The sequence below is a fragment of the Gossypium hirsutum genome, chromosome D02, assembly GCF_007990345.1.
Source record: "Gossypium hirsutum isolate 1008001.06 chromosome D02, Gossypium_hirsutum_v2.1, whole genome shotgun sequence".
Lineage (NCBI taxonomy): Eukaryota > Viridiplantae > Streptophyta > Magnoliopsida > Malvales > Malvaceae > Gossypium > Gossypium hirsutum.
The window spans coordinates 68947673-68964681 of NC_053438.1; the positions used below are offsets into that span (position 1 = coordinate 68947673).

Below are 17009 nucleotides of genomic sequence, written 5' to 3' on the forward strand. Positions count from 1 at the left end.
AAAGTTTAGCTATATAAGATTTAACGTATCATTTAACTGTTAAATTAATGATTTTAATAACGAAAGGACCTAAATAGACAAATGGTAAAGTTTTCTCTTTGTTTGCATTTGCATACTTTTTCCTTCTTTCTTTCTTTTTTTTTTTTTTGTCACGATCACACCCTTACAATTCCCATCCTGTTTTAATCCAAAGGATCACATCTCAAACTCCATTTTCTTTGGGATATTTTTTATTAAAAGAAAGGAAAATAAAAATAATTAAAAAGAAACTATTTTCTTCACCTCATATCTAAAACCTTACCAAACACAAATGTATTTACTAAACTGCCCTTATTTAGTAGTAGTATTTCCTAACTGAATCTGACCGTTGCTCGTTCCATCACCGCTAACTTTCATCGTCTTCTTCATCTTCAGCTTCTTAGCTTCTTCCCTCCAACCAAAGAATTTACCAAAAAGCCCTTCCATTTCCTCCAACGTTTTCCCTTGCGTCTCCGGATAGAACATGTAGAAAAACAAAGTCGCCACCATGGCGACCCCGGCGAACAAGAAAAACGCGCCTCCGATCGATATAGCTTTGTACAACGATATGAAAGTCATGGAGATTACGCCGCTAGTCACCCTGTTAACCGCCACGCCCATACTCGCTCCCTGAGCGCGTAACCTCAACGGGAAGATCTCCGAGCTGTAAACCCATGTGATGGGTCCCATCCCTATCGAGAACAACGCCACGTAAGCCAAAACCATCGTGATGCACAGTCCGATAGCCCACGGTATCTTCTCGTGTGAATGGTCGATGATGGTGAGTGAGAACCCGAGTGTCGTCAATGACGCCACCATGCCTATTATGCTGCTGAGAAGCAACGGTCGCCGTCCGATTCTATCGAGTAAGAACGTCGCGATCAAGATGGTGATCGTCTTCACGAATCCAACGGCTACGGTGGCGAGTAACTTCCCGTCAGATGAAGTGATACCAGCTTTTTCGAAAATCGTCGGACTGTACAAAACGACGGCGTCTATGCCGGAAGCTTGCTGGAAGAAATGAATCCCAATGCCGCAAATCAACACGTGCCTAACGGCGGGTGTTGGGTATAATAGTAATTCTTTCCACACGCCTTCGCCGTGGCTTCGCTTTTGGACTTTAACGACGTCGTCGGTGCATACTTGTGGGATTCCGGCTGCTTCTTTGATTTCACTTAGTCTAAGTTGAGCTTCTTCAATGGAGTCCGAAGTTTTGTCCAGAACTTTCTTGGCTTCACCGAGTCGGCCTTGCATAACCAGCCAACGCGGTGACTCGGGCATAGCTAAAACACCCACAGCCAAGAAAACCGACGGAATTGCTCCGACGCCGAGCATAAACCGCCACCCTAAGTCAGTTGGTAGCTTCGAAAATGCATAGTTGGATACGTACCCCAGTAATATACCACCATTAATGAACACCTATTAAGAAAAAAGAAAGAACGATCGATATCAGCTCCGTTTATATTAATGAATCAAAATTATAATCAACGTAACTCGGAAGACCCACCTCGGGGAATGAGGTGAGGAAACCACGGGAGGAAGCCGGAGAGACTTCAGCTGTGTAAACAGGAGCAATCATAAGAGCATATCCAACTCCGATTCCGGCAACGAAACGACCAACCATTAAGAAAGCATAGCTCGTTGCGAAACCCATAAGGAGTGCCCCTAAGAAGAAAATGGCACCGGCGAGCACAATAGTGTAACGACGGCCAACCCAATCGGAAGTCCGACCAGCCGCACATGAACCAACGAGAGAGTACACGTTAAGTATACCCATGAGGATTTCCTTTTGGACGTCGTTGATTTTCAAGTCCTCTTGTATATAGATAATAGCTCCACTCATTACCCCAATATCTGCACATTCAAATCATGCAAAAATCAATACATAAAAACTTACCCAAAATCCCAAACTTTTGAACATTACTTACCATATAACCAAGTAAGATTGAAGTTAAAGAAGCAAGTATAGCACAAGCAAAAGCAAACTTGTTTCTTTTAGGTTTCTTTACTGCAGGTTCAAAATCTGCAAAACTTCTGTTGTCTGCCATAACTGGTCGAGTGGAAACCACACCGTTCTGTTCCCCCATACTAGCCATGTTTGTTAGCCTAGAAAAGGAAATGGAAAAAAGGAAGAGAAAACTGAGTTGTCTGTATTAGAAGGAATATACATATATAGTGATTAGAGATTCAAAGCAGCCATGAATCTCTCCCACGTTTGCTATGCAGAAGCCATTCTTGAGATGCAGAGTTTGCTTAAATAGACCAATGGGTTATGTCAATATGGTGCGGTCCATACTCTGTGAATTGAACACTCTCCCCCGTTACGTTAAAACCTTTTCCCTTTTTTTTTTGTCTGCCTTGTTCTCATCGGTAACGCTGTCTTAGGGTAAGCTCATGTGAAAGCTAGCTGTCGTTATAATAATGGTACCGTTAGATTTCTTTCTACAAATGTTAATCAAAATTTATAATATTTAATTTTTAAGGATTAATATATCATCGAGTTGAGTGTAATAATAAGGTAAGTTGAAATTACCATTATTAGATAAATAACCATAATAGTAAAATAAATATAAACTGATATATACCCTAAAAGTTAGTCACCATTAGTATTTGTGGGGTTTGACCAAATAAATAAATTCTTATTATTTTAGATAAATTTGGTGCCACAAGTTGCCAAGGTGTAGTATTTTATATTTTCTTTTTCCTTTTATTTTCTAAAAGAATTTATGGATGTCCTAAGTGGTGACAGAATTGTGTCCTTTATTTATTTATTAGTGGGAACGTGTTTTTGGTTATTGTCTTCGCTTTCTTTTTATCAGGTTGAGTTACCATGGGTGGTAAGAACAATAACCATCACCACAAAACGACATTTGGGGTAAAAAAATGTCGGTGAAAATGGAAATTCAGAAATTTACTGTTTTAAAAATATTCTCATCAAGAATTTCAACATTGTTTGTTGCTTGCCGGATAATAATTTCGACCTTTAATTTTTTTTCTCAAAGAAGTTTTGATTTAATATTTTTATATGAATTTTAATTTTATTACATAAATTATTTTACTATTATTATACTTCTACAGGATTTGGACAAAAGGTGACACGAAAAACAACTTGAGAAGCATTCATGGACAACTTTTCGTCTTATGCTACCCAATTAGTCATCAAGTGACCAGCCACTCATGTGCTTCGAAACTTCCATATGGCCAATCATTCTAGGTCTTCCGTTATTAGCAAGTGTGCATTTGTCCTCAAGAAGAGACTATTAATGGACTATTGAGACCTAACAACTTCGTACTATTTTAACAAAAAAAATGTCAGAGCAAACCCCCACTTGACGACAACTAACACATAATAAATCTACCACTTGACCGACCACACAAGCGGACCACAACCTATATAGTTGGTGACATGGCACTGTCAGGTGTGGGGACATTCCCCTATATATACCCTCAGGGCACGACGAGGAAGGGATCTTTTTCCCAACTCTTAACTCCCTTAAGTTTTATACCTTAACATCACACTTTCTCTCCTCCTCCATCTTCTGCTTATTCCAACTCTTCGCCTGACCCAGGTGAACCAACCTCCTTGTCACCATCACTATCTTCCCATCGCCTCCCTTGTTGTATCACGGTATAAGCAGTCATATTGTTTCTATATCTATACTTATTTATATTAAGCTTTTGACTAAGTTTGGTGTTACAAGTCAACCGGACATCAACTCAAGAAGGAAATTACAAAAATATCATTATATATATAATAAGTTATATTATTATGAACATTTTTTCTTTTTATATTTTTATATGAAATCAATGAAATTTTATTTATAATTAGATTTGAACTCATGAAACTCTATAAAAAAAGCGAAACAATGTATTTTTAATTTTTAAAATTTACCATTACAACTAAAGCATCATTTGATTTTAATATAAACTTTTAGTAAGTATATTTATCACACAATATTTTTTCACCCACATCGTAAATATGTCGTAATTTAATACTTTTTTAATTCTTTTTATTATTTGATGTTCTTAAAAAAATCTCCATAAGCATTAATGTAACACCCTGGATGATTTATTTCTAATTCTGTAAATATTTAATACAAATTTATATTTACTTCAGTGGTTAAGTGTTTTGAGTGTGTATGTGAGGTCATGGGTTCAAGTCTCGTAGTTAATATTTTTTTTTTTGCTTTGGTAGTGGTTAGAAGTTCAATGGTAGTGGGATTCTAAGTTAGTGGGTGGTTCTGGATGTGGATGTAGTGGGATTTGGGTAAAATTTGTTTTCCCAAAAATCTCTCCCTTCTTGGAAAAGAAAACTGACGTTTCATTTTCTTCCTTCTCTATTATTTTTCCCATTTTCTTTTCAATAGAAATTTTCTCATTTTTCTTCCTCGTTTTATCAAAAATTGTTCTTCCATATTGTGGTGTTTCATATCATTGTGGTTATACGTTTGGTAAGTAAGGGTAGCATGTTTTGCTCAAGTAGGGAGTCTTTCTTTAATTCGTTTATAGCAGTGTTGAACTTTTCGTTGATGTTGAACTCATGTTTTGGCAGCAACGAATCACGAAGAATGGGACTCTCCTCTTTCGGAATCGTAGTTGAAATCATTCGGAGTGTTGGGGTAAGTGATGAACGTTTGAATTTGACTGTTGTCGGTTTTGGTGGTTTTGGTTTAATCATGAATTATAACTAATTTTGGATCTTGGTTTGTCAGTTTTAGGTTCTGGTGATTTCGGGTGTGTGCTCGTATCAAAATCAAAATAGATGTGTTCTCAAATCGCGAAAAATGAGGTTTCAGCGAAAGCTGAAAATGCCTAATGTCGACGCCACATGGGCGTGTAGCAAGTCGGGTGGGTGGCCCTGTGCGAGACACGACCATATGTTTGATGAGGGCATGGTCATACGCAAGACACTACCATGTAACGATGTGGGTGTGGCCGTGTGGGCCACACGGATGAGGCCAAGTTGGACGTATGGGCCCACACGAGTATGCCACATGGGTGTGTGAGTATTGGGCCAGGTCGTGTTGGCACACGGGCAAGGCCAATCTAGATGTGTGGGCTATACGGACATGTGGACCCACACGGACATGTGGGCCCATAATTCTGAAAATTTCTCTAAGGTCGCACAGGTCATTTCGATCGACTATGGGCCTACCATAGGGTCGGTAAGGGCTAACCAAACCCTAGTTTATGTAATATGATATTTTGATGGTTGCTCTAAGTAGGACACTAATATGCATGTCTGATTATTCTGCTACTTATATATATCTGATATCTGAATGTGAGCATGTCAAGCATGATATTTCTGTATCTATATACTATTTCTGTATTTGTATCTATATTTGGGGTGGGGTTTGTATATGTGGATGAAGTGATTTGTATGGCGACATTTCGCCTATATTCTAGTAGCTTGATTACATGTTATATGTAATGTGTCGCATCAACATTATATGGTGTGTAGGGATGGGTGGCTATTTTTAACCCTACATGGTGTGATGGGATGGTTGAAGATGGTGTGTAAAGGTTGGGAGTAGGACTCACTGTTTCTGTTCTGTTTATCTGCTAACTGTATATGTATATGTAAAGGACTTTAGTTCGAGTCTGAATCTAAATCTGACCATGTATGTGATATCTGTTTGTAATGCATGTCTATTTCTGTTGGGTTACACACTGAGTTTTTGAAAACTCACGTTTGTTTGTCTCTTTTGTTCAGGTAATCCACAGACTTAGGCGGATCAGTGCGACGGAGTCTCACGGTGACCACGAGATTGTACACTGACCTTAAATATTGGTTTTAATTAAATTAAAAATTATTTTTGGGAGTTTTGTATTGATTGAACTCTCTGGATTGTTGGTTTTTAATTAGGTTTTGGATGCGTTTATAATCTTTTATTGCGATGTCTGACTGAAATCTCGATTTTACAAAAACAAATATTTTTCTAAAAATAAGAGTTGGATTTCCAAAATATAACGATTTTAAGACTACTGCTGTAAATTATGATTTGGTAAGTAAATTAATTAAATATCTTTTCAATAAAAGTTATAATAATGATAATGGGTTACAAAGCTTCAATAAATTGTACTGTTTTAAAAACCCTTTTATTGTATCATCACCAGATTTGACCATAACGTTTAGATCGGGTTTAGGGTGTTACATTTAGTGGTATCAGAGCCAGGTTACAAAACTCAGGCTATGAATTTTGGTTTCCAAAATAGTGTTTCAAAAAGAATTAATTTTTAAATAATTTTGGATCATTTGATAAAGTATGTGCTACACCGAGTCTCCGACGCCGATCCTGTAAGTATTTCTGAACTTAAATAGAAATTTCTGAAAAACTGTACTTAGTACTTTCTGAAAGCTATACTGAGATAGTTAGAGACTAAAATCTCTAAAACACTTTTGAACTTCTGATAATTTACGGATAAAATATATGTTAATAAATACTGGAACTGACGCATAAAATTTTATAATGTAGATAAATTTTAAAATACACAATGAGCGCTCGTGGAACTCGTAGACGTGGTATTCGTGGCCGTGGTAGAGGCCGTAGGGGGGCTCGAGCTGAGTCTTCCTCTCTGGGCAGTATGCCAAATTTAGACACGAGTGAGACACCAGTTTTGCCTGCTACTGAGACTGGGTCTCAAAGCCATTCGAATAGAGATGATGCACTGTCCCAAGCCATGTTGAGGGTATTGGAGAGGGTCATTAGACCCCATTCTAGGTCTAAGGGTCGTGGGTCGGTAATTGAACGACTCTAGTCTAATGGAACTGAGCTATTTAGGGGTGTCACTGGAGTCACCCCTACTGTGGTCGAGTATTGGTTGGAGGCCACCGAGAGGATTATGAATGATATAGACTGTACTCCCGAACAAAAACTTAAAGGTGCAGTCTCTTTGCTTCGCGACGAGGCATATCAGTGGTGGTTATCGATTGAAGAGGGTACTCAGCCTGATCATTTGAATTGGGACTTCTTCAAGACTACCTTTCAGGAGAAGTATGTAGAGGCGAGCTATGAGAATACTCGTAGGCGTGAGTTCATGAATCTCATGTAAAGTGATAGATCTGTGGCCGAGTATGAGGCCGAGTAAAGTGATATTAAGGTTTTGAGGAGGAAGTCCATTCCGATAGTAAATGTTCTGTGGCGGTACTATGGAATTGAGGAAGCCGCGTGGGAACCTGAGGACTCAATGCGTCAGCAATATCCTCATCTATTCTGATCAGGTAAATTTCGAGGTCAAAAATTCTTTTAGGGGGTAGAGTTGTAACACCCTAAATGATTTATTTCTATTTCTGTAAATATCTGCAACAAATGTGTATCTGCTTCAGTGGTTAAGTGTTCTGGGTGTGTGTGTGAGGTTTTGGGTTCAAGTTAATGCGTGAACGTAGTTAATATTTTTTTTTGTTTCGGTGGTGGTTAGAAGTTCAGTGGTAGTGGGATTCTGAGTTAGTGGATCATTATGGATGTGGATGTAGTGGGATTTGGGTAAAAGTTGTTTTATCAAAAATCTCTCCCTTCTTGGAAAAAAAATTTACGTTTCTTTTTCTTCCTCCTCTGTTATTTTTCCCATTTTCTTTTCAACAGAAGTTTTCTAATTTTTCTTCCTTGTTTTAACAAAAAATATTCTTCTATAGTACAGTGTTTCGTATCATTGTGGTTATACATTTGGTAAGTAAGGGTAGTATATTTTGCTCAAGTAATGAGTCTTTCTTTAATTCATTTATAGTGGTGTTGAACTTTTTGTTGATTTTGAACTCGTGTTTTGATAGCAAGGAATCGCGAAGAACAAGGCTCTCCTCTTGCGAAATCGTAGTTGAAATCGTTCGGAGTGTTAAGGTAAGTGATGAACGTTTGAATTAGACTATTGTCGATTTTGGTAGTTTTGATTTAATCATAAATTATGACTGATTTTGGAGTTTGGTTTGTCAGTTTTAGGTTCTAGTGATCTCGGGTGTGTGCTTGCATCAAAATCGAAATAGGTGTATTGCCAAATTACAAAAAATAAAGTTTTAGCGAAAGCCAAAAATACCTATTGTCGACGCCACACGAGCATGTGGCCAGTCGTGTGGGTGGTCGTGTGTGAGACACGACCGTGTGTTTGACGAGGGCATGGACATGCACAAGACACAGTCGTGTGACAATATAGGTGTGGCTGTGTGGGCCAAACGAGCTAGGCCAAGTTGGGTGTGTGGGCTCACACGGGCATTTCAAACGGGTGTGTGGGTATTGGGCCAGGCCGTGTAGGCACACAGGCAAGACCAATTTAGATGTGTGGGCCCACAAAGGTATGTGGGCCCATAATTCTAAAATTTTCCCTAGGGTCGCACGGGTTATTTCGATCGACTGTGGGCCTACCGTAAGGTCAGTAAGGGCTAACCAAACCCTAGTTTATGTGATCCGATATTGTGATGGTTGTTCTAAGTAGGACACTAATATGCATATCTGAGTATTTTACTACTTATATATATATCTGATATCTGAATACAAGCAGGTCAAGCATGATATTTTTGTATCTATATACTGTTTCTGTATTTTGTATCTGTATTTGGGGTGAGGTTTGTATATGTGGAGGAAGTGATCTGTATGGCTACATTTTGCCTATATTCTGGCAGTTTGACTGCATGTTATATGTAATATGTCGCATCGACACTATATGGTATGTAGGGATGGGTGGCTGTTTTTAACCCCACATGGTGTGATAGGATGGTCGGAGATGGTGTGTAAAGGTTGGGGGTAGGACTCACTATTTCTGCTCTATTTATCTGCTAACTATATCTGTATCTGTAAAGGACTTTAGTCCAAGTCTGAATCTAAATCTGACTGTGTATGTGATATCTATTTGTAATGCATGTCTATTTCTGTTGGGTTACACACTGAGTTTTCAAAAACTCACGTTTGTTTGACTGTTCTGTTCAGGTAATCCACAGACTTAAGTAAATCGGTGTGACGGAGTCTCACGATGACCACAAGATCGTAAACTGACCTTAAATATTGGTTTTAATTAAATTAAAGATTGTTTCTGGGAGTTTTGTATTTATTGGACTCTCCGGACTGTTGGTTTTTAATTAGGTTTTGGATGCATTTATAATATTTTATTGCGATGTCTGACTGAAATCTCGATTTTACTAAAATAAATATTTTTTCTAAAAATACGAGTTGAATTTTCAAAATATAATGATTTTAAGACTACCGCTGTAAATTATGATTTGGCAAGTAAATTAATTAAATATCGTTTTTAATAAAAGTTATAATAATGATAATGTGTTACAAAGCTTCAATGAATTTGCACTGTTTTAAAAACTCCTTTATTGTATCATTACCAGATTTGGTCATAACGTTTAGGCCGAATTTGGGGTGTTACAATTAATTAATTCCTTGATTTGTGGAACCAAAAATTTTTATTAATATGTATGATGAATCATGTGTGGGTTAAGAATGAGATAGAGCATTACTTGCCATTTGCTGTTGGTATAATGATTGATGTTGTTGCTAAAGCCTAAGAACAAAAATTATTGGATTGTGTGTCATCATGTTGCAATAATAGTCATATATGGGTGTATATTCCTCCATTTTTAATAGTCATATATATATATATTTTTTTACACAATGTTTAGAGTTATAGTCTCTCTTCAACCCACAAATATGAGGATAATGCATTTTAGTGTACTTGAACCTCGTCATCCTGTAATAGTAACAATACTCATGCCAATCGAATTAAGACTCAATCGATTTGTTAATATTAATATAGTTATTAAACATAATTTTGTGTTATATTATTAGATAAGATTAATTATGTTTTTATATTCTTGATATTTTAGATGCCATAGCATAATTGAGATATTTATTATTCTAATTATATAACATTCATTTTTTAAAAATATCTCATTTTTTTCAAATTTAAAATATATATACTATTTATAAATCCCCTTGCTTAGTTTATATCACCCATCACTCCCAGTTCAATTAGGAAATTATAATAAAAAATAATAATTTTATTTACAAAGTAAGTTATACGATTATAATAATTTATCTTTTTAATATTTTTTATAAATTAATAAAAAAATTTGTCCATAATGATATTTGTACTAAAGATACAATGCATATGATTTTTTTTTATTTTTCCATTTGAATTAAAGCAATTTTTAATTTCTTACATTAAACTTTAATAAATATATTTGTTATATAAAATATCCATCAACATCATGAATGTACCATATATCTAATTTGTTTTTACAACTTTACATTTATTTGAATAATATAAAATTTTATTACGTCCCCTACCCCACAACAAATGTGTACCAAAAGATTCTTCTCATCAATGTACTTAACCTAGCTTGATTAGTACACATAAATAAACATACATAAAATTATGTGAAAATATAAAAATATATCAATCCCGAGTTTAATTCCTAATTTAAAAAATTATTTTATTTAAACATTTCATATAAAAACAATAAAACACAGTATTATCATTATAATAATATTCATTATTTCCTTAAAAAATGGTTTTAAAGTAATTCTTATAATGGGATTGATATAAAGTTAACTCATGTTGTTGGAAAAAAGGGACAGTTTAGATATATATATATATTATTGAATTTATGGATTAACCATGCAAAGTAATGGGAAATGACTAGAAAAATAAATAAATAAAGTAATCAAAACTACCTAATTAATGACAAAAATATATATATGAAATTAACCTTGAAAGTAAAAAAAAATCAATCATTTTGCAATTAATTATTATTCTTCGAAACATTTTATATATGCATAAAAGAAGTCAACAACTTCGAGTTTTTTAGGGAAGATCAACCAAATTAAGTTACTTTCAATCTTTTGTTTCATCCAGGTCACCGAAGTATCAGTTGTTTGCTAGTATAATTAATAATATTAATTATTTTTTATTTATAAAAATAGGGTAAAACCCGAATAATAAATATGATTAGTACGATTTGAACCCATATTATATGTAGGGTTAGGGGTAAAGATAGAAAGCCTTTTAATTTTTAATAGTTTATATCTTTTTAAATTTTAAAAGATTAAATCAAATTTTTATCATTTTTAGGAGGGTATGTGTAATTTTACTTTTACTAATTTAAATTTTTAAAATTTCTAAAGAACCGAAATGGACAATTTCTCATTTTAAGGGAGCTGGGGCACCTGCCAACCCTCTAAATACGCCACTGCTTGGGGCGTTGAATACCTAACCATCATGTTATGACATGAGATTCTAATAATATTGATTATTGGATGATATATCTGTTCAATTAAAATTGGATTAAGTTTCTAAACAAATTATTAGTTAGTTAGTACCATAATTATAATTAATTAAAACATATGTTGCATTTTGATTCATAGCTTTTGTCGTGCCTAGATATCTTAACCAGCTAGTTTCTGAAAGATTTGTGTTCATATTTGTTAATTTTTTATTAAAAATATAATCCATGGGTAGGAAATTACATAATATTCAAGTTATTTTATAAGAAATTACTTAATATTCAAGTTATTTTATAATTAAATATTTTTAGTAGTTAAGAAATGAGTAAAAATATCGTGAAAGCCTTTGTACTAAGAGTTGAATTGTATTTTATCCACTTTATTCAAAGAGCAAATGGGTCCTTCTGTTAAAAATTTCATCTATCTCTACTATTAAAAACCGGTCCCTATACGTCAGCATGAAGTGCATGTGGCATGCTACATCTAACTGTCTGGTTATTTCATCTATAATATCAGTTTTGAATAGTAGAAATGGATGGAATTTTTAACAGAAATGACTAGTTTGCTCTTTAATCTATCGTATAAGGGCTAATTTACCTATTTTTTTAATAAAAAGAGAGCAAAATACAACCTAACTCCCAATACAAATGCCACTACAATACTAAATAAATCAATTTTGTATCAGTGTTATTTATATCAATTAGGACATCTCGTTTCCCAATAATAAATCAGAATTCTAAAGATGAATTTATATGAAAAAAATTTATATAAAATTAAAATATTCCTTTTTTTCCATTTTATTTTATTTTATATTAAGTCAAGCAAGTCAACTAGGAAAGGAAGGAGGAATGGGCAGCAAATTGGAATGATTTTCCACCAATTTGTCCAATTGTGACCCCCAAAATTATTGTTCCTAATTCCTCAGTCAACAAAGACAGCCCTCTGTATATAATTATAGTGAGAGGCCACCTTTATTGCAAATTGCTTACTTAACTTGAATAATTCTTTGTATTTTATTCTTATTTTTCATCAATATTTCCCAACTATATTTACAAGTTTGCACGTATAATTTGTTTTTTTATTCAACGTGAACTAAACGTATTACTTTCTTGTTTCTTCAACGTGAAGGAATTAGGAATATGTATTTGTAAAGGAGAAGCAAAAATTATGTGTCTACTATTAATTAAATATTTAACATTCGTGAAGTACAAAACATTTTATAAAAAACCCAAAAATAAAATATCGAGCATATATTCTAAAAAATACCAATACAAGTCGATTGAGTCTTAATTCGATTAGTATGGGTATTGTTGTCAATGTAGGAGGATATAGGTTCGAGTGCATTGAAGCGCATTATCCTCCTATTTTATAGGTTGGGGAGGGACTATAAGTATCATTGAGGTTGAAAAGTGATGTGAAAAAATGCTTTAGAAAAGTGATTTTGAAAATTTTGATAGTGTTTACCATTGTTGTCCATAAGTGTTTTTGAGAAGATAAAATGTCTATTTTGGACATGGTGCTGTAATGTAAAAGATTTAATGAGGGGATAAAAAGATAATTTTATTGAAAAGCACTTTTCCAGATGCCAAAAATTATAAAATTTTGGCTTAACTTAAAATCTCAGTTTAAAATTAATGTTTGGTTTGAAAAATTACTTATTAATCAAAGTTTTTTGTTTGAAATAATGATTTGGGTCTAAAAATGCTTTTTAACCTCAACAGTAAAAACGCCCATAACATGTCCTTAGTCTTATATATTTAACGTCCAAATGCAACAGTACAAATTTAGAAAAAAGGAATGAGGTTACTCGAACTCAAACCCTAATATGTAATATCATTCTCAAGGTATAATCACTAGCGGATCTTGAGACTAAGTTTTGGAGGGAAATAATTAAAATTTTTAAAAATTTTAAAAATTTAATAAATTTTTTTAAATGAGAGTCTAATTATAAATTTTACAAGATAAATGAGAATTTCCAAAAAATTTAGACGAGCTTAATTAAAATTTTCAAAATTTGAACCACCCTTAATCATCATGGTTATAATAATTTTTATAAAATTAGATTAATTATTTTAAAGTCTTAAAGTTGATAGAGAAAAGTCATTAAATAAAAATGTTTGTTGATGAGTATTGTCTAGTAGAAAAATTGTCCAAATAAAGATGAAATAGATGACGAAGAAATTTGACTATTTTAAGTGCACAATTGGACTAGCAAATGTAACTTTTCAATGTTGAAACCATAAAAGTCAAGCACATAGAACTTGATTATTGATTCTTTTACTCAATTTTTAATTGATACTTTGTTTACTTACATGAAATCATAATTTGACCGATTAACAAGCAAGTTAGATATTTGGAACAAACTCTTGGGGTTGCACCATATGCCATTATTCTATATTATGATTTGCATGATTTTATTTTATATTGGATGTCCCCTTAATAACGTTAACCCAAGCTGTGGATTAAGGGACAAATGGATTTAAAAAATTGTTATGTGTCATCACAATCATAAACGGGTTTAGTAAGTGTAGAATATTCTTTTTAATGAGTTAGGAAATATAAAAAAATTTTAATAAAATGAGATAGGTTAAAGGGGGTGAAGAGAAAATTTGAGTCCATTGTAAACGGTGTTCGAAAAATCGAAGAGAAATTCTTAATAAGTAAATATTGGTAGTCGGTTTACTTCTTTAGAAAACACTCGTAACGAGTGGATTAATCACCGTTATCCTGATTCCAATAGAAAAAAGGTTGGTAGTTGTTAGACAGCAATGACTGCCAACTCGAAACCCATGTAAAATCTGGGTCGCCTATCCACAACCCGGCCAGACCCCACCAGATGGATGTGTGTGAGACGTACAACGAGAAGATAGCCAGTAGAACTCGCTGTCTCAATTCGCATATACCCAAGGAGTTCGAATATAAGGGGTCGTGAGGTCTAGCAGGCGACCCGGAACAGTACATGTGTTCAACATTCTTGAGGTCTGCTTAGAATGTTAGTCTTATGAATAATGAGATCAAATCATGAACAATGATAATATATATAAATACCCGAATGTTAGGTTATAAAAAATATCATGAAAAGAATGAAAAGAGTGAAAAGTTATCACGAAACTACTCAGTTAGATTAATATTTTTTTATATAATAGGAGAGGATACGAAATGTACAGAGATCAAAGCAAGGACCTTATGTCGATTAGAGTATTCTATCAATAGGAATCCTTTTATCTTTACACCGCGAGCTTAATTAATACAAAAAGATGGTGAAATTGCATTTTAATTTCTTAAAATTTATAATGTTTTAATTAATAAAATGATAAAATTTCTATTTTAAACCCTCGAAATTTTAGAATTCAATTCCGGTCCGATATAAAATCATGTCTAGCTTGGTTTAAAATTTTGATTAAAAAATTTGAACTTTATTGACCATTACGTAAAAGGTCTTAAGAAAAACATAATATTTAAGTCAGATAGAAGTTGAAAACAATCTTTAATTATAGAGAGATTCTGCTAGTTGGCCTATTTTCATGTATGTATCTATTATTCAAATACACATTGTTGTTAATTTATACATTAAGGTCACGTTCATGCTTGGGATTCACATCTTTGAACTTTATAATATAAACAATTTTTGTTTTGCCAACCTTAAATTTTGTTGTCTTCTTTTTATGTAAATTGTTTAATACAACATAAACTCAAACTACTTTGATTTTTTATGTATGTAATTATGGATATAAAATTAATTTTTTAATTTTTAATTCAATTATATACAAAATCACGTTACCCAATAATATATTAAACTTCAGGTATAGTTTTGCAATTTGTCCTTTTTTTATATATATATTTTTCAAACGCTCTTTTTTCTGTTTTAATTTTTTTCAATGTACTATTGAATTTAATATGCAATTGTACATATGAACTTTAATTTGATGTAATTATATACATAAAACTCTAATTGTTGTTTAAATGTATACTTAAAACTTTAAATTTGATTTAATCATACATATTTTAAAAAATAAATACATCAATTTATTTTTAGATTAGATAATATAATTATTTAAGTATGCAATATATAGGGCAAAATACCATAAAAGGCCATTTTTTTAAATTTACCGAAATAGGCCTGGTATTTTATTATTTACCGGAATGGGCCATTTTTTCCGAAATCGCGTCCACGTCAGCGCGATTTCACGGGACGTGTCAGGAAAACGCGTCCCTGAGGGATTGCTTTCTGTCGACGTAAGCAAAACGCTCTGACGTGGACGCGTTTTGTAGCCACGTAGCGCGCTTCTGGGGACACGTTTTCCCCGCGTGTGAACAGTGCCAACGGTCATTTTTTTGACCGTTGCCCCCCAACGGTAAAAAAAAAAACCTATAAAACCCCCCACCCTTTCATTTTTTTCACAAATTAATCCTCTCTCAATTATTTTCTCAATTTCCTCTCAATTTGCTCTCAAATCCATATTTAATCTCAATTTGCTCTCAATTTCCTCTTAAATTTCTCTTATATCCCTATTTTTAATTATTTTTAAAAAAATCGTAAAAAAATTTCCAGGACCTACTGTAGCAAAAGCGCATCCACGTGGGTGCGATTTCAGAAATTCTTCAGAAAAAGCATACTGCTTTGATTTTTTCTTAAAAACCCATAAACACGAAACCTAATCCAATTTTGAAAAAATTATAATTAATTTAATTAAGAAACCCTAAACACTTATTTTGTTTAATTTTTTCTCCAAAACCCCAAAAATCCTAAAAACTCAAAACCTAACGTGGGAGAAACGGGGCAAAACGCGTCCCCAGAAGCGCGCTCTGTGGCAACAAAACGCGTTCACGTCAGCGCGTTTTGCTTACGTGGACAGAAAGCGCGCTTACGTGGACGCATTTTGTTGCAACGTAAGCAAGGCGCGCCCTCAGGGACGCGTTTTCCTGACACTTCCCGTGAAATCGCGCTGACGTGGACGCGCTTTCGGGGAAACTGACCCATTCTGGTAAATAATAAAATACCGGGCCCATTTCCGTAAATTTTTTAAAAAAAAGTGATTTTTTTTATATTTTGCCCCAATATATAAACATAAAATCGTGTTGTATCATGCTAGAAATTTTGTGGCCTAAATCCCGTCACTTGTTGAAGTTCGCTTGCCATAGATCCCCATTAAGCACAAAATTGGATTGGGGTTGCGATCGGGGGTGCGGGGGTGGATACGGATCAACAACACCAATTGAATCAGTATAGAGCTATTCTTCTTCTATTTGATTTTAATTAGAATAGGATTTTTTAACCCTTTAAATAGATGTAGTTGAAACTTCTTTTGTATCATTCGTTTTTCAATATTAATAAATTTTCTCCTCCTCTGCCCGAAAGGGTTTCCATGTAAAATCCGTGTGTGTTTTTTCTTTTTCTTTGCAATCATTCTACCGACATTATCGACATTTATTATAACATATCAATAATTGTGTTAATAATTTACAAGAATTTGATCAAATAAAATTTCATGTATGCAATTGCACATTAAATTATAGTTTATGTATAGTTTTGAAATGTATCCCTTTCTATATTAACAGTGTCCTCACAATAAATTTTAAAAAATGAGATTACTGGGTATTCTTTTACGATAGTATTATTGGCTCATTAAAAAGGAGATTGTTGATTTGATGTAATTATATATATGAAACTTCGATTTCGATTTAATTAATATATACAATTATTTTCATATTGATTTAATATAATTATTTGTGTATACAATATATCAACATAAAATAATACTAATTTCTTAATAT

At 33.5% G+C, this 17009-nt stretch overlaps 2 protein-coding genes across 3 annotated transcripts in view; one reads left to right on the plus strand and one right to left on the minus strand.

Annotated features, from left to right (window-relative positions):
• Positions 1–200: 200 nt before the first annotated feature.
• Positions 201–2401, minus strand: LOC107886982 (polyol transporter 5). 2 transcript variants are annotated; one of them, XM_016811097.2, is made up of 3 exons: positions 1947–2401; positions 1526–1872; positions 201–1437 (listed from the first exon to the last, which is right to left on the minus strand). In XM_016811097.2, exons 2-3 carry the CDS (start codon positions 1859–1861, stop codon positions 331–333), a joined length of 1443 nt encoding a protein of 480 aa, XP_016666586.2. In that variant the 5' UTR covers positions 1862–1872; positions 1947–2401; the 3' UTR covers positions 201–330. The 2 variants fall into 2 exon arrangements, with proteins under 2 accessions (XP_016666586.2, XP_040945093.1); XM_041089159.1 differs by having other exon boundaries at positions 1526–1873; positions 1950–2314.
• Positions 2402–6513: 4112 nt separating this feature from the next.
• LOC121214586 (uncharacterized) overlaps positions 6514–17009 on the plus strand; it is a 32408-nt gene continuing 21912 nt past the window's right edge. Inside the window, exons 1-3 of the mRNA XM_041088370.1 lie at positions 6514–6755; positions 6801–7067; positions 7787–7853. Coding sequence (XP_040944304.1) covers positions 6514–6755; positions 6801–7067; positions 7787–7853 — 576 coding nt within the window. The remainder of the gene's footprint in view (positions 6756–6800; positions 7068–7786; positions 7854–17009) is intronic.